At 38.9% G+C, this 26,739-nt stretch overlaps 1 protein-coding gene across 4 annotated transcripts; it reads left to right on the top strand.

The window, feature by feature from the left end:
- Positions 1 to 1,080: 1,080 nt before the first annotated feature.
- Positions 1,081 to 18,487, top strand: LOC106153977 (uncharacterized). 4 transcript variants are annotated; one of them, XM_086994397.1, is made up of 18 exons: positions 1,082 to 1,661; positions 5,313 to 5,500; positions 7,006 to 7,086; positions 7,311 to 7,476; positions 7,935 to 8,058; positions 8,538 to 8,625; positions 8,860 to 8,937; positions 9,695 to 9,861; positions 10,224 to 10,279; positions 12,223 to 12,328; positions 12,639 to 12,806; positions 13,383 to 13,527; positions 14,087 to 14,206; positions 14,612 to 14,663; positions 15,514 to 15,675; positions 15,892 to 16,026; positions 16,737 to 16,871; positions 17,228 to 18,487. In XM_086994397.1, the coding sequence occupies exons 1-18, from the start codon at positions 1,538 to 1,540 to the stop codon at positions 18,100 to 18,102; spliced, it is 2,970 nt and encodes a 989-aa protein (XP_086850523.1). In that variant the 5' UTR covers positions 1,082 to 1,537; the 3' UTR covers positions 18,103 to 18,487. The 4 variants fall into 4 exon arrangements, with proteins under 4 accessions (XP_086850525.1, XP_086850524.1, XP_086850526.1 ...); XM_086994399.1 differs by lacking the exon at positions 15,514 to 15,675 and having other exon boundaries at positions 1,081 to 1,661; XM_086994398.1 differs by lacking the exon at positions 15,892 to 16,026 and having other exon boundaries at positions 1,081 to 1,661.
- Positions 18,488 to 26,739: the final 8,252 nt, after the last annotated feature.

Raw genomic sequence — 26,739 nt, 5'->3', positions numbered from 1 at the left:
AAGGCTTTCAATTAAACTGTTAAAGTAGGATTCCTTCGTATCCCTTATAAGTTCCTTAACCAGCACAGACTGAGTATCATAACACAGTATATTGCCCGGAGTAGGAGTGGTTTTTATTTTAGCATAAATTTTTTTTATTTATTTCATGTTTTAGTCTATCAGAAAACCAAGGTTTATCATTCTTTTTAATACTTCTTACTTTTTGCGGAATATGCTTCTTAAAGATAAGGAGTAATCTTTCAGTAAAATTTCTAGTCATTTCGTGTATATTATTTTGAGATTGGAAAACGGTATCCCAATCAAAGCTTATAATATCATTGTGGATTGTGGTTCTTAGATTTGTTCTGATAACATAGGCGGTGGTTTTAAAGCTGTTCAGCTGAGAGAGATCTGTTCAAATTGATATTACAGTCTTCGCCTCTAAAATACTGCCGTTACGTCCGTCATCAGATAAAATCAACCAATACGCCATGATGTATTTTTATGTGGCAGCATTACCTTCTAACATGACGATGTAAATGTCTGCAATATCTATGAAACATATCCTAACGTATCAACCCACTTGACCCGAATGCCGTTAAAAAAACGATTTGCATTACGTCCCTTTTTACCGGTAAATTTAATTGCAAGTGACATCATTATCGACACGCATACGCTGATTTTTTTACCATTTATCTGACAAGTGACAAGAGGACAATAATAGATACGGTGTGGTTAAGATTTAACCCATTTTAATGATAAAGATATCCCTAAGCCCCAGATTTACATAACTGATAATAAATCCGTCTAAGCATAGAAATCGCTGGGAGTCTATATGACTTCACATTGAACGAAAACGTAGACAAAATCACAAAAAAGAAGCATAGTTAATAGTTAACAATTTCGCAATTATTATCATCATTTATTTACATGTACATAGTTGTGTGCGACTTGCGCCACTTTATAACATCCAATTCCATTTTACAGAAATTAGGAAAGGGTACATTTTTCACATGTTTATGTCAATATCACACAACTTTTCATACATCAGCACACTCTAAATGCACGCCTTTAAAAGTGCATTGCCTTATTTCGCTTATAAACTGAATAAATGATCACACACAATCATTTCATTTGTAAGTCTAGCTGTATCTGAGCATGTGGTGGCTCAAGTTGGTAGCAACATCCACTATATACCATCATTTTACTGTCAAAACAAAGATTTAGAACAGTAAAAAATTACTATTGACTCGTTTTTAAAACAGGGAAAAGAAATATAAACATTAAACTGTTTGATGCTCGCTTATAAAGTAGCCGCCCTCTATGTGGGCAGGTGAAGTTTGATCTACGTTTAAGTTGTACGTCATGCTGTAGTTCCACGAAGTTTATCTGAACATATCGATTTCAAATTAAACGGATTATAGGCGGCAAATGCACGGAGTATGAGTCAATCCACTTTACACGTGACTTCTGTTATGCCCTAGTTTTGACGTCCTCAAACAATCTTATCAGCTGCAAAGGGACGGATAACGTTCACCTAACCTTACCGGCATACTTCATGATGGCGGATGTCTCGAAGAGTCCGGAAAGTAAAAAGTTACTTTGCGCTGCCATTGCCCTGAACTTATTAGTTTGTTATGTACGTTGCCATGATGACCAATTCTCGGAAACAGTCGATATAGGTGAGCACCGGAAGGATTTTTCTTTTTTGTTGGAACTGTCAAGATGAACTAATCGTTATCATTAATTTCTGGAGTTGACATTACATCAGCTGTATTTCTTTAAAGAAGTATTTCAGCGCTTGTGTATTTATCAAGAACCGTTAAAAATTAATCAAAAAGGCTCAAAAGTTAAAGACCGGATAATTTCGTCTCATTTATCGAAGAGGTGCATGGAAAAGTTTAAAAATGAATTTGGTCGAAGAGGTTGAATTTTTTATAGGACGAACGTTGTAGTTTTATTTTTTATAAATTCTGTTCTTATTATACATGTATCAAAGATAAAAGTGGTCCACAAGAATGAAGCATGCGCAACTCTCCTTTTAAACGTTAAAACAAGAACAATTCCATCGTGTTATAAACGGGTACAACTACACGCGCGGATGATATTGGTAATCACTTAGACCGCCGAGGCAGGATTTATTGATAGGGCAGACTTTGCTTGTATCAGACCCCGGGGAGCAACATCGACCATCACCACGTGTACAGGGTCTAACATTAATCTGTTTATAACAAGAATTGTCTGCTTTGAAGGGAGTTCGCTTTCAACTTACAACTTTATTTTTTAACCTAGTTATGTCTCCATCAAGTTGATAAGTTTGGGGGAGTCTAAATAAATGTAGATTTAAATCTGAAGACAAGACTAAGCACATGTCAACGTGTTTGTTGACCTTAGTGTCGATGTTATTTGTTACCGGGTAACATGAAAATCTGACTTCCATGAATATCTGACTCCACCAGTCAAAATTTCATAAGAAAAATCTGACTCCCCCCATGAATTGTTGACTTATAACTCTCATTTTGATTATATGAATTTATCTTGTACCAGTAGTATGCAGGATACATTAGCCCTCTTTGTTAGTTTTCAAGTGAAAACTTTCTTGAGAAAATAAGAAAATTGAAAATGTGTATTTTTCCACCCAATAACTCCCCTATGAAAAGGCTGGGAGTCAAAATCCTACAGGTAGTAAGAAGAATACTTACTTTATCAGTTTTCACCAACATTTTCACCACCAAATTTTCAGTCTACTAACGAAATATACATCATAATGCAGACTATGTGGAACATAATGTTATGGTGACTAAATATAAAATAGGGCCTTTTCTTCATGGGAGTCCACATCCCATGGGTATGCAAATTAAGATTTTCCGTGAATTATTTTTTTCATATTTTGCAGCCAGTATTTTACCATCAAACTTTCAAATATTTCCAATATATTCTCCATAAAGTATACTAAATGGAAAGATATTGAAATGATCACCAAATATCAATTAAATACCTTTTTCGTAGGGGAGTTATTGGGTGATAGAATACACATTATTAATTTTCTTATTTTCTCATAAAAACTCTCACCTGCAAAAAAAACCCAATGTATCCTCTATTATGCATACAACAAGATAAAAATCATATACTCAAATAAAATAAGATTTACAAAGTTTATTTGGGGGGATCGAGTCAAAATTTCATGAGAGAGTCGAAATTTCATTACGAAATTCTGACTGGGGAGTCACCTTTTAGAGGAGTCAGATTTTCATGGTACACCTGTTCCGGCATTTATTTTAGGGGTCATCTTTTTATCACCATTTTCACAAGGTAACATAAAGTAGACTTTTTGCAGAGACAGAAGATTTGGTTCTGCTGTGTCTAAGCGTCAGTGTTGGTGTTTGCGGGGTGAGGGAGGAAGACGTACGGGTCACTGGCACTGGGGGGGGGGGGGGGGGGGGACCAGTGCCAATAGTTCAATTCAACTGATTTATGTTAATTCATCTTCCCGAAACTGGTAGTTTGTAGCTGTCGCTGCTCTGAGTATTTACCTATATCTGTTGCTGATATATGTCTGTTATGTCAGGGCTATAGCTATAGCTCTGGGTATTTACCTATATCTGTCGCTGATATATGTCTGTTAAGTCAGGGCTATAGCTATAGCTCTGAGTATTTACCTATATCTGTTGCTGATATATGTCTGTTATGTCAGGGCTATAGCTATAGCTCTGGGTATTTACCTATATCTGTTGCTGATATATGTCTGTTAAGTCAGGGCTATAGCTATAGCTCTGGGTATTTACCTATATCTGTTGCTGATATATGTCTGTTAAGTCAGGGCTATAGCTATAGCTCTGGGTATTTACCTATATCTGTTGCTGATATATGTCTGTTATGTCAGGGCTATAGCTATAGCTCTGGGTATTTACCTATATCTGTCGCTGATATATGTCTGTTAAGTCAGGGCTATAGCTATAGCTCTGAGTATTTACCTATATCTGTTGCTGATATATGTCTGTTATGTCAGGGCTATAGCTATAGCTCTGGGTATTTACCTATATCTGTTGCTGATATATGTCTGTTAAGTCAGGGCTATAGCTATAGCTCTGGGTATTTACCTATATCTGTTGCTGATATATGTCTGTTAAGTCAGGGCTATAGCTATAGCTCTGGGTATTTACCTATATCTGTCGCTGATATATGTCTGTTAAGTCAGGGCTATAGCTATAGCTCTGAGTATTTACCTATATCTGTTGCTGATATATGTCTGTTATGTCAGGGCTATAGCTATAGCTCTGGGTATTTACCTATATCTGTCGCTGATATATGTCTGTTAAGTCAGGGCTATAGCTATAGCTCTGGGTATTTACCTATATCTGTTGCTGATATATGTCTGTTAAGTCAGGGCTATAGCTATAGCTCTGGGTATTTACCTATATCTGTTGCTGATATATGTCTGTTATGTCAGGGCTATAGCTATAGCTCTGAGTATTTACCTATATCTGTCGCTGATATATGTCTGTTATGTCAGGGCTATAGCTATAGCTCTGGGTATTTACCTATATCTGTCGCTGATATATGTCTGTTAAGTCAGGGCTATAGCTATAGCTCTGGGTATTTACCTATATCTGTTGCTGATATATGTCTGTTAAGTCAGGGCTATAGCTATAGCTCTGGGTATTTACCTATATCTGTTGCTGATATATGTCTGTTAAGTCAGGGCTATGCCTCAGCATTACGCTAACTTTCCCACACTTTTTAATAGCTGGTGTTACAGCACCCCTGTAAGTGTACCACCAGTTAACACGTGAACTCCTACTTTAAACTAAGTTAACACTTTAATAGCTGGTGTTACAGCACCCCTGTAAGTGTACCACCAGTTAACACGTGAACTCCTACTTTAAACTAAGTTAACACTTTAATAGCTGGTGTTACAGCACCCCTGTAAGTGTACCACCAGTTAACACGTGAACTCCTACTTTAAACTAAGTTAACACTTTAATAGCTGGTGTTACAGCACCCCTGTAAGTGTACCACCAGTTAACACGTGAACTCTTACTTTAAACTAAGTTAACACTTTCAAATATCGCACAATATAAGTAACCTTCATCTGCAGGTAAAATAATGTGATATGAGACAGGGGCTCCTAATATCTTTATATTAAAATACAACATCCGCATCTGACACATATACAACTGTAAGTGGAATAAGTTTACACTATTTTGAATATTATTATTATTATGTAAATTTCCACCAATTCAAAAACTTAAATAGCAGAAGTATATTCTATTATAGAAAGATGATTTTCCTTTCCACCGTCTGCGTACATTGTATTTATCTTGGTGTTTCAGCTGGAGAGCACATCCTGACACGTCTGAGGAGAGCAACGGGTGAGGACAGCAAAGAACATTACATTCTCAAAATCAGCGACAAGGAAGTCAGCCTCAGTCTAAAGAAGACGTCTACCGTGAATGCCAATGTTCCAGTGTTTGTTATACGAAATGGAATCCCTGCCGAAATTAAAACAGACAGGATAGAGGCAAGTAGAGTTGGTCTGTGATACAAGAACTTTTAAATACGACAGAATGAGTTTACGGATTTTATCTGACTAGATAAGACTAAGTCTACCCTGTCATGACACCCTGCTTAAACAGAGATCTCAGAGCAAGGCTTGACTATAACAACGAGTGGATACTTGATAACAATAGATAATGGGCCAGATCAAAATCATTTTTGTGACATGACAGAATTGAATGGAAAACCCAAACCCCAGTACTCGAAGGGTTTTTTAAATCTAGCAAACTAGAATTAGTTACAACTGGTAGTCCTACAGTGTATACCGACCACAAAATGTCGCCTATCGATCTCCGAGACCTTAGTAAATATATCAGAAGGCCGGGTCGTGTGACTGATATCCCTTTGTTTATAAACTGACGTCAGGCCGAGCATATTTACCTTGTGTGCTGACTGCAGTGGGTGGCTGGCCGTGGCCGCAGGGGAATGGTCACCGTGGCAACAGGGGTGTGGCCATCGTGGCCGTAGGGAAATGGTCACCATGACCAATGTGGAGGCATCCAACAAGGCATGTACTGGGGTATATCGGTCTCTTAATGTTCCAAGGTTTTAATCAGGTTCATGCCAAAGCATTAAGAACGCCCTGCTTAATGGGACATCGTGACATAATACAGCGAATTCGTCTCATATTCTCGGAATTTTTCCGCTGATGGCCTGACATAAACCATTACGACCAAATGTTTCTTCTCTTCATTTCAGCCGAGAGAAAGGTCATGTGTGTTACCCCAGTATGTGCGTTTTATTTAGATCAAAATAGCTATATTTGAAAGGGTGGTTATTTAACTACCATTGGCATGTTAACTTTTAAAAATGCACATTTAAAGATACATACAAAGTCAATTTTTTGTCATAAAAACCAAACAAATGCCAGCATATAGTTTCAAGTAGTATAACTAAGAGAATTACCAAAAGGCATTGTTTAATTTTACCGGAAAGTGATGTTTGAACAGATTTTTCTGCTAGCATTCTATGCTGTATGTCAAAGGGGCAGAAAAGTAGGTCACGAAAGTAGGTTAAATTGACAACCAAAAATTTAAAGAAAGGAGCACTCAAAAGCTCTTTTATGGCTGATCGGGTGATTTATTCAGTTTATCCCTTGGCATGTCGAATTTATTAGAGTCGTATAAGAAACTAGTAGAAGTGGTTTACATGTGTTACTGGGAATTCACGCTCCACCGATGCTCTGTTCGTATGTACCTTTAAGACTAGAAACCAGGATTATGTTATGCAGATAAAATGGAACAAGAACAAATTCACTGTAATATTTAGTATTATCACGTTTTGCTCCTGAATATATTTTGTGAAAAGAAAGGTATATATATATAATTAAGTGCTCATAAACATGTGCAACCAGTGCTCCTTGATCCGCTATATTGTTCTAGATCATTTGCCTGTGAAGCCACACTGAGATTGGTATGATTTACATTATCATAACTGTCAAATATTCATGTCATTATAATTCCATTTCAGAACTTAGATTTCTACCAGGACAAGAGACATGGAGCGTCTTTGTCTGTGCGCCGCATGAGAGAACAAAACGTCAGTCTCGTGGTGGGTGGACATTTTAACAATATATATATATATATATATATATATATTTGATACTTTTTTTTTACTCATTTGAAACATAAGTTTATGAAATATAAGTATTCAACTTAGCTTGTTAAAAAGAACCGCTGTGCAGGGAAAGGTCCACCTCCCGACTGAATCATTTCAAATTTAACCCATTCTTCTATTTACTATGAAGTCTTGATAATTTGACGATCCAATTCCAGGAAGGTACGTTGACGATAGGGGGCAGGGAGTACCATCTGCAGTCTGCTGCACAGAGACACAGTAGGGAGGCGCCACACAGGCAGTCCAGTGACGACAAACACATAGATGGCGCCTTGTATTCCCTAACCAAAATTCAGAGACAAAGTGACTACATTGATGACACAGGTGAGACTTCCGATAGATTCAGAACGAATCTGTGCTATCTATTGAGCAGATCTTTCTCCGCCGCAGTTTTTTTCTGGTATGGATGTCAAAGACAATTGAGTGTGCATGCTTTTTGAGCATCTTAACGTTTTCCTCAGAATTTTAGATGGCCGCCAATTTACTTTAATTCTTTTAGACTTAAAATGAGGTGCAATATTACTTATTTTAACTACGTTGCATTTTAAAAATATTTTCGAAAAAGCATCCGTTAGCATCAGGTGTACAACTGCAAGGAAATCAAAAATGACTGCCGTTAAGTCACCAAAACCAAGTGCTTTTTGTGTTTCTCCTACACTCTATGCATACATGTCAGTACCCACTGAACAAGACCTATCTTCAATGACCATGAGATAGACCTGTTGGTTTTTATTTACTACTCTAACTTTGCCTTTTGTAATGAAGCATATATTTTCATACAGTCGGCAGAAGCCCGACAAAGTTAAGGAAACATGTACCGTATGCACGCCAAAGGCGGGACACCTCCTCCAAAGCTCGTTACGGCGTGGAGCTGATGATGGTGGTAGACAACGCCATATACACAAGGTAATGTTTGGGCATCAGTAGTGACGGAATGTAAGGGAATATTGCTTTGAATTATGCAGGCCAATTTAAGACTCCATTCCCACAGACACGCCATGGGTCTACTTGGATCGTCCCAACTCCGATAGGTCTCCTGCAAAGTGCAATCAGCTTAACTTAATGCCACATCTTATCTTGTTTCTACCGTGTTCGCCAGCTTGTCTGTATTCAACTTAATGCCAGAGAGCGTGTTAATCTGTTAAACTGCTGGGATTTAGCGACAGTCCCATCAGAGGTACGCCGATCCGCGTGTGTTCCACTATAATCTGTATATGTTAATATTGAGACAGCTCCTTACTGCATAATTTGCTTTATTCAGTGTTTTTCAACATTTGATGTAGACCTTCATGTCGACCTTCGTTGCAACTGCGCCGTTTTTAGATGATAGTGGACAAAGATCAAAATGTCTGAAATATCATTGCTTGTCGTTTCTGTACTCTCAGGTGGTACAATACGACGACCGGACACGAGGACAGGCAGAAAGCAGCCATTGAAAAGATACGATATTATTTCGCCCATGTAGCGAACGGGGCAAGTTTTCACAAATATATGTTCATAGTACTGCTATGTTAATGATAGATATTACAAAATGTTGAAATGTAGAATGATGTGAGTACATGTTGGTAAATAACATGTGTTCAATATTTGATAACTAACGATAGCATTGTGGCAATCTTAAACAATAAAATGTTGCATTATGACCCCAATCAAAATAAATATTAATTCTCAGAGATTAAGACATATGCAATGTTTTCCTTATTTCAGGTTGATCTGCGTTATCAAAGTATGGACGAGGCGCCATTCGAAATATACGTCCGGCTGGTTGGTCTTTGTATAGCAACGGTAAGAGTTTGGATATAAACTGGTTTAGTTAAATTGTTCTTCAATGGGGCCTGTACCACAACCCTGTATTACCTGCCTCGTACTTAAATTAGTATGCATCCGCTTAACCCGCTGTTATGTCACAAATTTTAGTGGCGAATTTAGAGTGTGTATGTGTGTGTGGGGGGGGGGGGGGCAGGTGGGACTTCGGTTTCTGAAAAATATATCACACTAATATTCCCCTCTTGAAATTAGAATTTTGACCAGCTGAAGCTGAATCATAGTTCTAGACCATACCAAAGGACACCGTTTACCCTTCAAAACGCCAAAATCTTTTCGGGGCCCTTGAGCAGGCCCCGAACCCCAGGCCAAAGGGGCTATGGTCGGCCTTGCATCCGAGGCCTGTCGTTCCGGACCCCCTTCAAATAAGCCTGGATCCGCCCCTGAATTTAACTCAGCCTTTTGAAGAAAAAAGCATTAAGAATTAAACCGACCAATTTTAGCGGTTAAGCCTTCATATGAACTTTCAATGCTTTATTTCTCTTGAAGCAAGTAACACGAAATAAAACACTGTGATATAACGTGTTGCTCCAGGACAAGTCACATATAACACTGTGATCTAACGTATTGCTGTAGTCTATATATTTCCACTCCAGGACAAGTCACATATAACACTGATATAACGTATTGCTGTAGTCTATATATTTCCATTCCAGGACAAGTCACATATAACACTGTGATCTAACGTATTGCTGTAGTCTATATATTTCCACTCCAGGACCCGATGTCCTCCATCTGGACTGAATCAACAGACATTAAGAGCGACGCGACACCAAGACCTTTAGTGAACGCCAAGCTTGCATTAAAGAACTTTACAGACTGGATTAACGAAGATAGTACTAGAAACACTTTACCCACGTTTGATCATGCGATGCTCTTTACTGGGTAAGTGCACCCTTGCTCCTTGCTTTGAACGAGTTTTTTTCTGTCTTCCCAATGTTTTAATAACACCCGTACAACACAAGTCAGCTAACCAGTTCGGTGCTGATAGTTTAAACATCCAGTTATGCTTCTCTTGTAAATGGATGTTGCTTACAATCATAATTTGAAATGAAAAAAAAAAATGATAAGGACTAAAATGAATGCCATTTTATCTTCCGTTCGTTCCCTTAGCAGGCAAATTTGCTGCAATATTGCTGTAAATTAGGAGCAAGATTTTTTCTTGCAAACTTGTTGTTGCAATGTTGCTGGAAACGTTTCATTTTGCTACGGGTTGCTATTTTTTCTATATCGTACTACTCTACCAGGTATGACATATGGAACGGCGAGGACGCAAGCGGTAACAAAGCAGTGTCTGTGGCAGGTATGACGATGTTTCCAACATTTTCTTTTTGGCATGAGAATTAACATTGGTCAAAAAGGTTGTCCCACCCCCAGCTTCATGTGCTTTTATTTATAAATGATCACACCGCAGGGGTTTATTGCTATTGATGGGGATTTTTATGCCAGATACCATAACTAACATGATTAGTGATAAAGAAAATACAAACTAGCGATGAAGATATCAAAATTTAATACCATTAATTCACATTTATTACATGTACCCCCTCAAATCCGATGTTCCACTGTCATTTCAACGGAGGTAAAGAAATGCCCATTAAATTGAATTGACACCACCAAGTGTCACCAAATTTGCACAAATTTAGCATTAGGGTGTGCTCGTTAAGGTCGCGTGTCTATTAGCGTGTATGTTTACCGCGTGCTGTAATCATCTCATGTAGACGGCGCCACTGCCTTCAACAAGGGTAACAATTCTGTTTTGTGGAATGTTGCCCATTGTTTCCTAGAAAGCTTAGCGGAATTGGTCCAGACTATTTAGAATTTGGCTCTCCTTTGGATTGCACACTTCAATTCATGCCACGGGTGCTCAGTAGGTTTATTATCTGGATTTAAACATGGTTTCTCCAGCCTCCGGAAATTGGGTTTCTGCAACAAATCATTCACCACATGATAACTGTTTGCAAGTGTGCTGTCATGATGAAGCCTGGATCACCCCCGAAGTCCTCTCTTGCAGATGGAATGAGGTATCAGTTGAGAATGCTGGGTTCAGTGATCCCAGAACTACCAGAACTTGGTCAACCATCACTAGGAACAAGTTGGTTTTGCTGAAGAATCAGGGTATTTCTTGTATGCCTTTGATGGTCAAATTAGGACCCGTAGACATGTTGCAGAATGCTTTTTGGTAGGTTTGTGCAGGATAATATCGCCTGAGATGGCAGGTCAGTCCACGTTTGGAGAGAATTCCAAGCCCATGGTTTTAGTGCAATGTTCTCTCCGGAAAAGAACGATACTTGGTCAATTCATTGAAACATTCTTAACAAATATCTCACTCTATTTGCAAGAGGTGACTTCAGGGATACTGCAGGCGTCGTGGAAATGCACTTGCCCACAACTTTCGTCTGCTGAGTGATTTGTTGCAAAAACCCAATGTTCAGAGGATGGAGCAACCATCTTTGGGCCCTATTATTAACCATACTAAACATATGTGGCATGAATTGAAGTGTGCAATGCAAAGGAAAACGTAACTTCTAATAATCAGGACCAACTCCCCCCAAGCTCTTTCGGAAAATGGGACAATATTCCATAAAACAGAATTGTTGCCCTTATTGAAGGCAGGCCGCGCCACCTACAGGAGGTAATTACAATACGCAGTAAACACAAACGCTATCACACAAAGAGACTTTAACGAGCACACCCTAATGCTAAATGAGTGTAAATTTGGTGACATTTGGTGGTGTCAGGATGGAGCAATTTCAATTTAATGGACATTTCTTTGCCTCTGTGAAAATCACACTGAAACCTCGGTTTTGAGGGGGTCCATGTAAGAAATGTGAATTAATGGTATTAAATTTTTATATCTTCACCTCTAGTTTGTATTTTCTGTATCACTAATCATGTAAGTTATGGTATCTGGAATGAAAGTCACTTTTTATAACAATCTTTTCCTGTGATGTGATCATTTATAAATAAAAGCACATGATAGTGAAGGTGGGACAACCTTTTTGACCAATGTTGTATATCCGGGATTTGCAAGTGCTGCTTCTTCGCTTCTTCAACCGAATAACGCTTATATCTGAAGAAAACATTCCAATGCCACTGTTACTGCCGCTTTTGTTTTAGCATGCAATGTTAATAGTAGTACAAAAAACAGCAACCACTTTTACAAATGTTTTGCTGTTACCACCAATATCACTCCTACAACAAGCACTGCAGCCGTGTTACTAACTGCCTGTTTAACAACTACAGGTGTCGCCAAGGTGGGTCAGATATGTAAGCGGGACAGGACGTCTATTAACGAGGATCACGGAGGGTTTGCATGCATAGGTGTCGGCTCACACGAAATGGGACACAAGTAAGACGATAGACGTATGCAGTTGGGATTATTCCTTGTCACATGACATCAGTCACGAAGAAACTCATGATAAATGTAAAATTGTTTGAATAAGAGCATCATGAAGACATAATTTAATAATTCCTTATATGTTAACGTCCTTGAGTTCCCTCGGCAGAGCTTAATCCATACACGCATATACTTTTCCTGTTTGGTAAATAATATATTGCGTTACCATCATGGGTTTTTCAAAGGGTTTGCAATAATATGGGTTAGTTGCATTTAGTTTGAACATAATATAGTGTATACGAACTATTTCAATTCTCTCCAGCCTAGGTGCGGTACACGATGGAGATAATAATACATGCAATGGGAGCGAGCAGTACATTATGGCGTCCGTTTCGGACGGTAATGCTCCCCTGTCAGCACTGAGGAATGCTTTCACGTTCTCAAAGTGTTCGGTGGAAGCTTTCCGCCAGAAGATCTCCGAGTTGAACAGGTGAGGAAGATACAACTTCCCAAACATTTTTGACTGTATCAGGAAATCCAATAAAACTTGTAAATGGATAGTTTACTGGATTAACTGCTTCACAAAACATGTAATACGGTTCAAATATCTTAAATCACAAAACCATACCTATATTTAATCGACTAAGTACATACACGTCGCTCAAAGTATTTAGTGTTTGACTTGCTTAGTTGTTAAGCAAAAGCATTCGAATTCACGCAAGAGAAAACCAAAAAGACGTCGAAAATAGGTGACACATTGTAAAGGTATATATGTATGAGAGCAATTTGTTCTTAATTACTTTACCTGTATTTTTGTGGTCTAAACTACTAGCAGATTCAACCTACCTTGAATCAGGCTTAACTTTTTCGGCTGAGGTTTCACACAAGAGTAAGCAGATTTTAATCATCGTCGATAAAACAGAACATAAGTCAAGGTAAGTTAGGTATTAGCCCAAAAAGCCGACTGTTTCTGTTACGTTAAACGGGACCTCTGTATTTACACGCATTGCTAATGAAGGTGGGGAGTTGATTCTAACACAACAGCGTCATGCTTTGGTCATTATAGTGCAGGATTCAATTGCCTGAACAACACAGCCAAGCCAGAGAACGAGACTCCTTGGGAAGATTACATGAAGACATTCCCAGGTCAGAAATACCCGCCACATGAGCAGTGCAGGCAGCTATACGGTCCTCAATCCTACTATTGTGGGGTAAGAGCAACCTTGACGTTAACCTGTGTGAGTGTGAAAGGGAGTAAAGCTTCTTTAGTATAATTATACAGAGGGCCCTCAAAACATACTGGTGCAAGTGAGTCACTGTCGTATTGAAGGCAGAGACGGTGAAACAACGGGCGCATATACACTGCATCGTCATTTTCACAATGCTCCTGATTGAAAAGGGAGAAACTGCTGAAATTTCCAAGAAAATTTTGATTGCCAAAAAAGTGCAACACAAGTTGTTTGCATTTAACAGCCAAGACACGGAAGACCAGTGTCAGCTTTTTATAGAATTGCTCGGTTTATGAGATCATACATAAGACCATACGTAAGAGTTTAAGTTGAGAAACGTTATTTTATGGCCACCTCCAGGTCAGAAAGAAGTTGATGTACGGCTGTAATACATGTAGGTGGCTTTGTAGGCCGTTCAGTAATCAATCTTTTAAAGTTTTTTCATAGATCCACTTGTTAACTTAATTTGCTATTGCAAAATTTTAAAAATGACCACGGAGCAAACACTTCTTAAGTTCAATACACGTATGTCAATCTACAGGGAGAAAAGGCGGACTCAGAGATATGCGCACGCATGTCCTGCTACAGCCCGGTAGACGGCACCTGCATCCAGGGCGGAGGTATACATGCAGCACGGGGAACCACGTGCGGAAACAAGAAGGTAAGAAAAACAAATCTTACTGTATATTTGATGTGGCAGAAATCATGGCATTGTATCATGATAACGATGTTTAGACACCACTACATGTATAAACACGGCAGTAGTATTTGAAAGTAGAACACCGGTACGTAGTTTTATGATATGGCTATTTGAAAAAAACGCCTCGAAAATAGATCTTCAAATATGAGTCAATTAACATCATCCGTAAAATTTCATCGTGTACATGAATACTTAAGTAGCCGTTTTCATGAACGAATAAAAAGTTTTAATAACGCTCTCTTCATGGTGTTTTAGAAATCAACAGACTGACTCTCGTAGAAAACACGTGGGCAGTCCTGTGAACTTCGCACATATATGTTATCATAAACACCGCTCTATTTTTTACTTCCATATTCAATGTATAAGTGGTGTCAGTCAGGAAGCTGTGTACGAAACGAGTTGGCTCCTGAGGCAAAAGGTAATGTGCAGCAACATGTTTGTTTGGAAACAAAATAAGTGTCTTCTTTACATGTATGTTAAAATCAAATATAGCCTTTATATATATATATATATATATATCAGTTTTTATCCATATATACCTGTGTAGTTCTTTTACTCAAATAATATAAGTAATGTATGCCATACCTTTCTACATACCAGCAGTTTGGTATATCACATGGTTCACCGCTCAATATTTGCATTATATGAAATGCTGACATAGACATCTAAAGCGAAAGTGCTTAAAATGGAGCTTATATGTTTGTTAGTAAAAGACGGCGACAGCACGCTACATTGCTCTACATTAGTATTTTATGCTCGGAAATGTACAGTCACCATCGTCATCATCATCAGTGGCTTGATTTATTTTTCCAGTGACACCCATATTATATTAACGGTCACTCACACCTTTTTGCTTTACCCTGACAGCGACAGATGTACATACAAAACCTTTTTTTTCATCAGTAGCTCTTCTCTCTGACCCTGGAAATGTTGTATTACATGTACTACATTTTATTGACAATTACTTTGGCCTCATTTAATTATTCATGTAAATTCAAGTGATACCAAATGACTTTTAATGTTAAACAAAGTTCTTTTGATTGATTAAGAGCATGTTATTAAGAAAATTGAAATCATTATAGTTTTGATCGATTTAAACGATTTTAACACTCGTGTACTGTCTTTATCCTTGCCCCTCTCCTCCAACACACGATTTGCAAAACCCTGAATTTGCCAGATTTGTTCATTGACTTTAAATTAATAGGTAGGCATATATTATTTAGTGTAGACGTTTAAGATTTATGCTTGAAGTCGTACATATTTTATAGATATTTGTCAGCACGGGGACAGACGAGGTACAGTGTTTATCAATGACACCAGAACATGTAGAGATTTCCAGACTGCCCAGGTCACGTGGCACTGCTACAGTCAGGTGACTAGGGGATACTGCTGTGACAGCTGCTCGGACGTCTACAACGCCTCAGATACAGGTGAGACAGGTGATACAGGCTATATAAGAAAATTGTAAACCTTTATCATCAGCCAGACACCACCGAAAATGAGGTTTTTCCTGCATCTAAATATTCGATATTGCATCTGTCTCCCCTCAGAAAAAAAAAAAAAAATAGGGCGGAATTGAAACCGTGGTAACATTTCACAAATCGGTGTTTTCCCTCATCTTTACCTTAATTTTGAATCTGTTTCAGGCTGTTTATATGGAGACAAAGCGACATTTTGTATTAATATCACCAGAAGACAATGTTACGGTAAAACAACTCAAAATGAACCCGTGCCAGACGTCTGCTGCAGAAAATGTCGGGAGTTCCGAGGAAATATAAACGGTGGGTTGCTGTCATTATTACAGTGTATTTCATCACATGACCATTCTTTATTAAAACTTTGATTTTATACTTATTTTATATATCAATTGACTTACATATGTCTTTGCAAAATATTTCCTAACCGTTACAAAAATTGCCTGTATGGTCCTATAGGACGCCCCACAGTGAACTATGTAATATGACCTATAGGAAACTGGCCCGAAAAACAAAAGGTTCCTGGGCATTACTCTATAAAACTGTGCGGGCCGTTTCGTTTGGCGCAATTATCTGTCTGGCAATGTCCGTCTTTTTCGCGCCATTCTGCCACAGATTAACCAATTTGTAAAGCACTGCAAAGCTCATATTACACACTACAAAACCGACCACTTGCATGCAAAATTTCAAATTCTTCTTTGCAGTTGTTGCCGACATATAGATGCTTTTTTTGACAGAACCATGCTTTGACCTGCCCAAAGGAGCACTACCCAATTAAATCACTGCATATTACAAAATTCAACAGGGCAACAAACCTGGTTTTCAGTTAATTGGTAGCGACACACCTGACTACACTCTTCTCCATTCACATATCTTATTTAAGATCGGAGTTTTTTTGAAAAAAGAAGGCATTTTTACCTAGGCATACCTTCGAAACTGAAATATTTCATAATAAATGTCAAGTGTACAAATAGTTGTTTTCCCTCATCTTTACCTTAATTTTGAATCTGTTTCAGGCTGTTTATATGGAGACAAAGCGCCATTTTGTATTAATATCACCAGAAGACAATGTTACGATAAAACAAACCAAAATGAACCCGTGCCAGACGTCTGCTGCAGAAAATGTCGGGAGTTCCGAGGAAATATAAACGGTGGGTTGCTGTCGTTATTGCAGTGTATTTCATCACATGACCATTCTTCATTAACACATTCATTTATACTTATTGCACATATGATTAGACTTACATACATTTATGCAAAATATTTCCCAACCGTTACAAAAATTGTCTGCATGGTCGTATAGAACACCCCAAAGTGAACTATGTAATATGACCTATAAGAAATTGGCTCGAAAAACAACAGGTTCCTATAGGGCGTGTTAAGTTCCTGTAGAGTCCCATAGAGTCCCATGAGAAGTCTTTAAGTGAATGTTCGTAAGGGAAATAGCATTTAAATGTTAAACGTAAAAGCAAACTATTTGATAAGCCTATTATGCAATACATTTTAGGTTGTCCATACGGAGACAGGGCCCAGAATTGCAGAAAAAAGCTGTGTAGTAACCCAGAGAACATCATAAATTGTTGTGAAACATGTGCTTCACCAGACAGTGGCAGCACCACGGAGACCACCCCGGAACAGCAGCTGCCTGTTGTGATTGCACTGCCCTTAGAGATCAAAATTAACGCCCCCTTCGACACGCTACTAACGGATTCTAATACGCTGCAGTTTAAAAATATGAGCAACTATACGTGTTATCCAATCGTAGAGAAGCTTGATTCAGCTTATTCCCAATACTTTTATATTAGATGTAAAGTGCTTTCATTTCGAAAAGGTAGCGTGATAGCAGACACGCGGGTAGATTTTTTAAGGAAATCATCGAACACAAAACCACCGCTGACAGACATTAAAGATAACATCAACAACACCTTTCAGACGCACCACATGCAACTGGTTAAATTGGATCTTATGTTTGATGAATGTCACTCACCTGACATACGTGTTACCTGCTCCAGGTATGCAGATTGTTTAGACGAGACAGTCGGTTACTCTTGCCACTGTATCCCTGGTTACAGAAACACTTCCAATGGCGGGGATTCATGTGCTGAAAGTTGTGAAAAAGTTCCGTGTAAAAACGACGGCAAGTGCATGGAAAACCAAGACGGCCCTGTGTCGTGTCAGTGCGCGGAGGGGTTTGAAGGGTCCCGTTGTGAGAGGGTGCTTGTCCCCACGTGGCACGAGCCAGTGATCATTGGTGGTGTTTGCGGTGGGTTAGTTGTGATAATACTGCTGCTATTTGTATGTATATCATGTGTAAATAGAAAAAGGCAACCTGAGCAGCATCGATCATCGTCTGACTATGACAACCGGGTTTATGCTAGATAACGTGATCGTTTGAATAACCAGGACCGTCGTGACGGATAACGTCGATTATATCTCATTTAATTCCTTTTGTAACTTACTTGTGTTAATAAATATATCATTTTGTCACATGTTACACCTAACGGTATATATTTTCATGTTGGTTAAACTAGTTGCTTAACGCTCAGCTGTTCAGATAACATTTTAAAATAAGATTACAAAACTGCTGTAGATACGAAACGATGCCAAAGCGTTTCTATGCGCATATTATTGTATTCATATTAAAGCAGTCAGCAGCGTTGTTGGCTATTGCACAACTACTGCACACGGGTGACGCAATTTCTTGTGAGCACGTCATTAAAAATCTGCCATCCGTTCTTAGTGGAAATAAATTAACATTGTAAAAGTATTTTGTTACTGTTTATTGCTAAAAAAAGTTACAAATGCTGATTGTATTCCAACTTGTGTAACCCCTTGTATTGAAATTCTAACACGGTGTTGTGCAATTCATCCTTGTCTTTAAACTCAAATCTCAATCACGGAAGCGAAGCCAATATTAGAAACAAAAGTCTCTTCAAAGTTATAAATTTAAATAATGAGTGGCCACCTCTTTTGAGCCGACAGAAAAGGGAGATTCAGTGACAATTCTAAAATTGTTGAAATACTTTGACCTCATTATTGTCGTTTAATTGGCTCTTTTAATTTCTTCCCCCAGTAAAAGTCACCGCACTGAGATAATTTAGTTAAAGCCAGTCCCAGGCCCGAGAGTTATGTAACCTCCTACCCGGAGAACACATCCATGTTTAGGGCCACTTTAACAAATAATGTAGTCCCAGTATTTATAGTTTTATTGATCTTCCTTTCAAGTCGGTCACAGTATATATATTCAAGAGAACATTTAGGCATGGTCCGTGTATCCTAACTCACATATGACAGTGGACAAATTTATTTTCTATAAGATACGCTTACTGTAAGATTTAAGGGACGCAGGATAGTTCGATTCCCTATAAAAACTGGACCTCTTGGAGAGAAAGACCCCTAGAGATCGTCAATACTGCTCCTGCCTGCGTCCCTGCGTGCTTGTCCGTGTATGAGGAATAAAGACTACTAGAAACTCCATGCTGACAGGCGAGATCACCGTTGATTCACCGTTCTCATCAAAATGTGGAACCAACCACGGTTACACTTTGAAACGATTAAAGAGTAAACAACCACAAACACATTATTAGTGAAGTCGTGAGTTCTTCGGTCGGGAATACTGTGGCTTGCTTCTTTTCTGGTCTGGACTAAGCAGAGAATAATTTTTGGAATCTGCCCCAGCAACCCTTCCACAATTCCACTGCTGCCTCGAATGAATAAAACTCGGGGCGCTGTCGTTCGAAGAAACAGCTGGTATTTCCCCTTTGATTGTCAATAGTTTTCCCACTCAATCACTGTTAGTCTGTACTTGTCATATGTATGAACATTCTAGCTGCTCGGCTCCCTTTGGTGTAGCTCTACTTCGCTGTCTAGCAGTTGCTGTAGCAGCTCCATAAGCTGCTTTTTCACATATCGTTCAAAGGTCCCAGTACTGCTGTGGGTAATAATTAGTGACTATTTGGTCCTATTATTCGTTGTTCATCTTTGTCGCCAGTCAACCGTGCTGTGTTACCAAGCACGACAACGGAATTCATATCAAAGGGTTGTTCTGAAGTAAAAAGACAGACTTGTAAATCAGTGAAAATCCAAAAGTGTAATAATCAGCAGTACAATATACCACGTTGTGGAAATAAACACAGCAAAAAGTATCCAGCAAGCAATAATGTGCTACCAGTAATGGTCGAACAGTAACGGATAACGGATAACGGATAACGGCTCTCTATACATACATAATATTTTATATGGGACATTATGACAAAACACGTTTTCTTCAATTTTCAATATTTTAAGTAATAAATAAAAACAACACTTGCTATCGTGTTTGATGTGCCGTGATTGAATCACTCCGTGTCAGAAAAAATGACATCAACAATTTAATTGAATTTTCGAATCATCAGAAACAACATATGGCTCATTTTATTGTGAATAACAACAACGCAGTGCATTCTTGGAATCTCAATTTTATCCAAAGCTTTATATGAGATTGCTTTCTATTACATTCATTAGAAATTATAAGAAAAAGCAGCGCCATCTATAATTAAAGTTGTCTCCACAAGCACAATATGATAAACTTCATGGACACCGTCACAATCATGTTGAGACAGGCTGCATTCACAACAGTAACCTAACTAGTCCCCGCCGGGAATCTATTCAGGGTATTTTAGGAAATTAGTCGGGGAGTTTTTAAGTGGGTCGCCATATTTGAACAGTTGATCCGCTGTTGGTCCTAAGAGCAAATACTGCAGACTCGATACGTTTGTACCATACATTTTCCCGTGATGTATTGTAGCACACTTGATCAAATTTTGAAAAGAAAAGTTTAATTAATCGTACAAGTGTTACAAATGTTACAATGATCTTGGCCGCATTCACAACCAAAGTTTATCCGGGTACTAACAGATCCAGATCAAACACATGGCTCACCAACTTAAAAACTTGCCGTGTATTCCCTGCAGGGAGTCTATTTAGTGTCTATTACGGCTTATGTGACCAGCTTTCAAGTGGGTCGGCCAAAAACAGTTTCATAAACAGTAGCAGTTTGCTTCAGTCCATCATAACACTTTCTGTCAAACATTATTTGTAACCGAAAATAAATGGTGTTTATAACTGCAATGCAAATTAGTTGGGTCTTTTGCCCGTATAAATCAGCCTTACGATCATTGATTTCTTTTAGTGTGGGACCTTTAAAGAGACCGACGTATCAAGACGACAGTAAAATGCTTGGGGCGCAAGAGACTTAAAAAACGGGGTAAGTACAGGTATACTTCATTTCTAAGAGAGTCGAAAAACAAGCCCAATTCTCCAGTTTTACTCTGTAGACCTTTGCAGAGATCGTGCCTCCTGTACATGTATATTCTCTCTGTCTCCCCCTAAAAAATGCAGACTGCGAAAACTATTTAGCTCTCGACAAACGTGGAGAACAGGGACATCGTGGCAGCAGCTGACCTAGCGTAGTAGCTGGCCATGGAGTTGGGTGGGTCAAGGGGGGGGGGGGGGGGGGGGGGGGGCTAGCATGCACCCAGCTGAAGGAGGCCATAGGCCTACACTTGCTTCGTATGAAACAAGTATCGCCCCTTTCATTGGCACTATCGTTCAATTTTTACATTTTTGAGATTCTAAGATTTTTCCCAAATTTTAACAAATCCTAAGATTTTTCTGCAACTTTTATTAAAATAAAACCTCTATATTACTCTTAACGTTCCGAAGATTATTAAACTTTATTTTTGAGTGTAAAAACGTGGTAAATATGAAACTTATCTTCCCCTTTTTTCTGACCTCGCAGCCTACACTGATATGTATCAAACCTCCCGATAATCACAATCTCACCATTCAGCGTTTTTAAACGTACAAACATACAACCAAGCATTTCTTCAGATAGATAAACAGATTATCTCATTATCTTTATGAATTCAAGACATGACAGCAAATACGACACACTCCAAATACAATTTCTTTTTATCAATTATTGCATGGTATTTTTATTGAGCAATATCAAGTAAAGGAAATAAGTTTTAATTTAAAAGTTTTAAAATTAATTTCAGGGGGATATCTTACATGTAATTTTTAATTGGGTAAAATTGGCAGACACGCCTGCAATAAATATCATTGTATCGATTAAAATAAAGGGAATCGTGATCTGATTTTTTCATATTTGAGCATAATATTTCAATATAAAATTGAGAAGCCTTTTATACATAAAAAATACAAATTTGCAGGGTCTGCTTTCTCTGTTGTCGCGAGGAGCGTAAAGTCCATTCCTGTTATAGTATATTGCGCCGGGACTGTCACTAGAAGTGTTCCTGCCTTGAGACTGAGTAGGAGACTGGTCTGGAACGGTGGATGTGTTTGGTCACCTCTTCTCTCCAAGTCACGAATACCATATATGTCATGGTGGTGATTTCAAGGCCAAAGTAAATTTTAGAAACTTTCACATTTAAATTAAATGCAAATTGTATCAATGTTTGGTAAAGATTGTTCAGGTTTCTCAGTATAGTGATATTATATGAATCTGTTAATGTATTTTATTCATTGGAAAGAACCGAAACCGAGTTTTAGACCCCATTTCCATAGATTTTAGATCGATCTATCCCTGTGTGGAGTCTCACTAGATTACTGTCAGCTAAGCCGGCTTAAGCGTCTGTCCCGCCTACTGTAAGCTGTAAGGGGGTAATTAACTATGGTGCACGCTCGGCTGACTGCAATTTAGCGTGAACCCCCAGGGAGTTAGGTCGATCTAAATCTTAATCCCTGGATCGATCTAAATGATCTAAATGTTTTCAGCTTTCGAAGGATTGAATGTCTTTATTTACGGCTTTATCTCCTAGTTAAGTTTAAATCAGTTTCAGTTTAATCATGTTAAAGGTCTCTAGTATTATGTCTTAATTATGTTGAAATGCCTTCCCCAGATAACAGCTCCACCTTGCATGTCCTCTAAACTAGCTTTTCGATGACTGAACTTGTGAAAAAAAAGTCTTATAGTTCCGGTCACTAGTTGTTCCATGGAGTACACTGTACGATCTAACAGGTTGGTGACCCACAATCGTTTTAGCCCAATTCTGGTGATGTTAGTGAATCTGTTCGAGTCTCTGGAGTGATTGGTGGCAACCATATTCAGGTAATTGGAGATATCGTTGAGACGTTGGTGTCCTATGTTGAGCTTGTTAACTCTATATACCAGAACTGGGCTATTTCATCTTGTACTTTAAATGATATTCTTGAGCTCTCTTTTCTTCATCTCTGACAAGGCCAAACATGGACTTTCCCTGATCAGCACCAAAATTGTAGAGTCCTCACTTTTTCGCTGGTCATTTTGACCAGTGCTTGGGTTTCCAATCTCCGGTAGATGTAGGTGGTAATTTGCTATGGAAGTCATCTTCACCAACGATTTCCTGGTTTTTATAACCAGATTATCAACTGACATTTGACTTGATTTGTAAAGTTTGCAAATATAATTATTTAAATATTCAGTTAATATAATTTTCAGACATCTAAATGCAATTTTACTACATCTTGACATAAAACGTGATGTAAAATAGGAATTTTCTCAAATTCAATCTGGCTATGAAATCATGGCACTTCTCTGACATCATCCACCAACACTTTTGCTTGATGTCCATAAGATGCCGAAACTTGTGGTCCAACATGACTTCTTTTTATTCCACCCATTCCCTCCCTCTCTTTCTACAGTTGTATACAACCAGACTCGGGACCAAATGAACCTGAATTCACCGGTAGATTGGACCAAACTACCCGTTTTCAAGGTGACAGTATCAGTACGCGCTTTGAAGTATCAGAAGCGACACCGCTCTTGCTTAGTGAGCAATGTGAGAGTGATGATTCTCAGCGGGTTGGATAATAGTGCATCTCATCTCAAAATTTGTTCCAGGTATGATACTGTGAAATGCATACTGACGCATACTTTGAAAACGGGTAGTGTGGTCTGATCTACCGGTGAATTCGGGATCATTCGGTGCCGAGTCTGGTAGTTGGGTAGGTCTGATGGTGATGTTGAGGCTGACGATATTCTTGTATCAGCTCAGTTTCAGCGAAGTGATCCCACTCGAGCTCAGATGAAGTCTTCTTCCATGACTGCTGCCAGTAGGCTCCGCTGCTGGGTTATCTAATTCCTGTTCTCTTTGATCTTTGGTGACAAATGGGATTGGCAGATGGTGCGACGGGGTGATGGCCTTCTAGGTCGACCACTATTGGCATCCGAAGATAAATTAGGGTCCAATAAACATAATTTATTTTGGTTTACTGTTAAGACTTTTCCAGGTTGCTGGTGACGAATGGTGCATACCTTGCTTATGTCATATCCTGTAATATCCTGTAGTCAACTATCCAGTGGATGTGTTGCGGGAGAAGCCGTTAGGTATTTGGTGAGAGGTAATCTGGCACCATTGTTTTACCATTGGCTTCTAGTGAGTGGCTGGTCGTCCATCAATGTTTAACACCTACTTTTGGCAGGAAATGTATGATAGATTTCTAACAAAATTATTTTTCTTTGTCAGTAATGATGATTTCGGGAAAACCAAATCATGGAAAGCAGTGTTTGGTGAGTGCTGACTCTACTGCCTCTGAGTGTAATAACCAACCTGTTGGTTATTCGTATTCTTAGATTTGGATTTCACCAATAGGGCAACTGAGACAGGCAGATATAGTTTTCTGCTACAGAGTAAAAACTCAGGTCTCTAAAACTACACTAGTCAACATTTGCTAGGGATCATGTCTTTTGCTAATGAAATTTTGACAATCATGACTGGTTTGCTTCACAATATTAAACGAGACCAAATTTCAGCAATTTCAGTGTAAAGTGAGAAAAAAGATCAAATTGCAAAAGAACATAATCGCCACCAAAAAAAACTTCAGGAGAGCACAACAAACATTCACATTAAAAAACACTTTATGCCAAACATCAGTAAAATGTCTCATGTCAGCAAGAAATTGGATGCAAAATTTCCCTAGTAGTGTGTATGACCACCATTTAGCTGAAAAACCGTGACACAACTTCTGTGCATGCTCTGAATAAAACAGAATAACTGCTGTTCAGTGATCTGGTCCCACTCTTCCACCAAAGCATCCTCCAGTTGCCGAATTGTATGGGAGCATTCTGCCGAGCTCGACTGCGGTTCTGGAGCAAATCCCAAACATGCTCAATCAAACTGAGGTGTGGTGACCAGTATTTCCTTCCTGCTCCAACGTTGGCTCGATAGGGAAGAGCATTTTTGTCCATTAGATGAAGTTGTCACCAACAGCACCTAGGGATGGGCTATAGGGGCAATGAACTCATCTCGATACCTGAGACCAGTGAGAGTCCCATTCTGGATCCCATGAAGGTCAGTACACCCATGGATTGAAATTCCACCCCATACGAGAACTGATGGTCCTCCAAACCAATCATGTTGGAAGATGTTTGGCTGAGTGTTGTGCTCCCTGGGCCGTCTCCACACTCCCTCCTGCGTCGATCCAGAAAGTGTAAGCAAAACATTGACTCATTTGTGAACAGCACAGATGACCACTGCTGGATCATCCACCACCTGTGATGCCTTGCAAACTGTAGACACACTTGTCTGTGTTGCCGTGTCAAAGCAGTGCAAACAGATGGACTTCTGGCCCTCAACTGTGCTTCATGGAGACATCTCCGGACCAGCTGAGTTGACACATGTACCCCTGTTGCATTCTAAAACTCATTCTGGAGCAAATTGGCTGGAAACAAGCAATCCAGGCGTCCTTGGAAGGTCAAGTAGCAGTCTTGCTGAGGTGTTGTCTGTATCTGGCGACCACCACAGTGGTCTGCCTGCCCATGCCTCCAGTACCTTATATCACACTTTGGGACATACCAAGGAGAGTGGCTACATGGCACTGTGTCTGGCCATCCTGGAGTAACCTAATAGCCCAATTCAGTTCTGCTGGTGGTAAATGACTTCTTAGTCTTGTTGGAGGCATTTTGAAATTTGGCAATCAAAAGCACATCAGGAGAATTGGTTGTGCCATCAACAACACTCCACTGACCAAGCATGTTTGTGTACTGGGAACACAGCTTCTTGAATGTGAGCTGAGGAACCAGCTTTGAAGTTTTTACTCGTGTGCATTAAACCAAAACAACAACAAAATCAATGACTAATACATATGGTTGTGCAACTTCATTTTGGAGACCCAAAAAATATACAAAGGTAAAAAAAAGTCCATTAAATATGATCCATAGCAAATGTCGACTAGTGTAAAAGTCTGTCTGTCCAGCCTACTCTCTCTCTCTCTCTCTGTATATCTATCCGTGTCTCTGTTGCCTCTTTAATGCTTGATCTTAATTAGCATGTCAAATTAACTTCCATGCCATGCCTATATACATCCGAATAAATTAAAACTTAATTGTAGATACATTTTAAATTAAATTTGAAAATCTCATATATGCAAATCTTATATATTAGCACTATTAATGGTTCACTACAGAGGTCTTGTTGGGAATGGGGTAACTTTCCACCCATCTGGACAGGTAATCAATTAAATTGAGGCAATATATTTCTTTTGAAGATTCCACAAACGGGCCAATGAGATCCACTCCAATCATTTGATTAAGTAATGACTACTGACATGGGCATTTCACCATATCCTGCATGTTGCTGTCGCGGGATACACACCTTGCACATTGCTCATCATCTAATTGATTTTGGATATCACCACGCATTTGGGACCATACACACAATGGACAATAGAAGTGTCACCCCTTCTGAACCAATCCTTTGGGGGAGATAAATGACTGTGGAATGATATTCTTCTGGCATCATTTTATTAACATCATATTTCAAAAAAAAAAAAAAAAGACAATTTCATGGCACAGCGGTTTTATACTCATTAGTCACATTATAAGTAGACCAGGCATTATAACTACTCAAAATCTGCTGACTTTGATTACTCTGATTCAGGGGGTGACAGTTCTATTGTCCATTGTGTGTATATAATTCCAGGGGTGGATCCAGGATTATTTAAAGGGGGGGGTTCAAGGATGCAAAGCCAACCTTCCCC

This window comes from Lingula anatina, chromosome 8, assembly GCF_051362555.1.
Source record: "Lingula anatina isolate TDL-2025a chromosome 8, LinAna3.0, whole genome shotgun sequence".
Classification (NCBI taxonomy): Eukaryota; Metazoa; Brachiopoda; class Lingulata; order Lingulida; family Lingulidae; genus Lingula; species Lingula anatina.
Note: the sequence above shows the minus strand (reverse complement) of the source record. Positions and strands in the feature narration are given on the sequence as shown.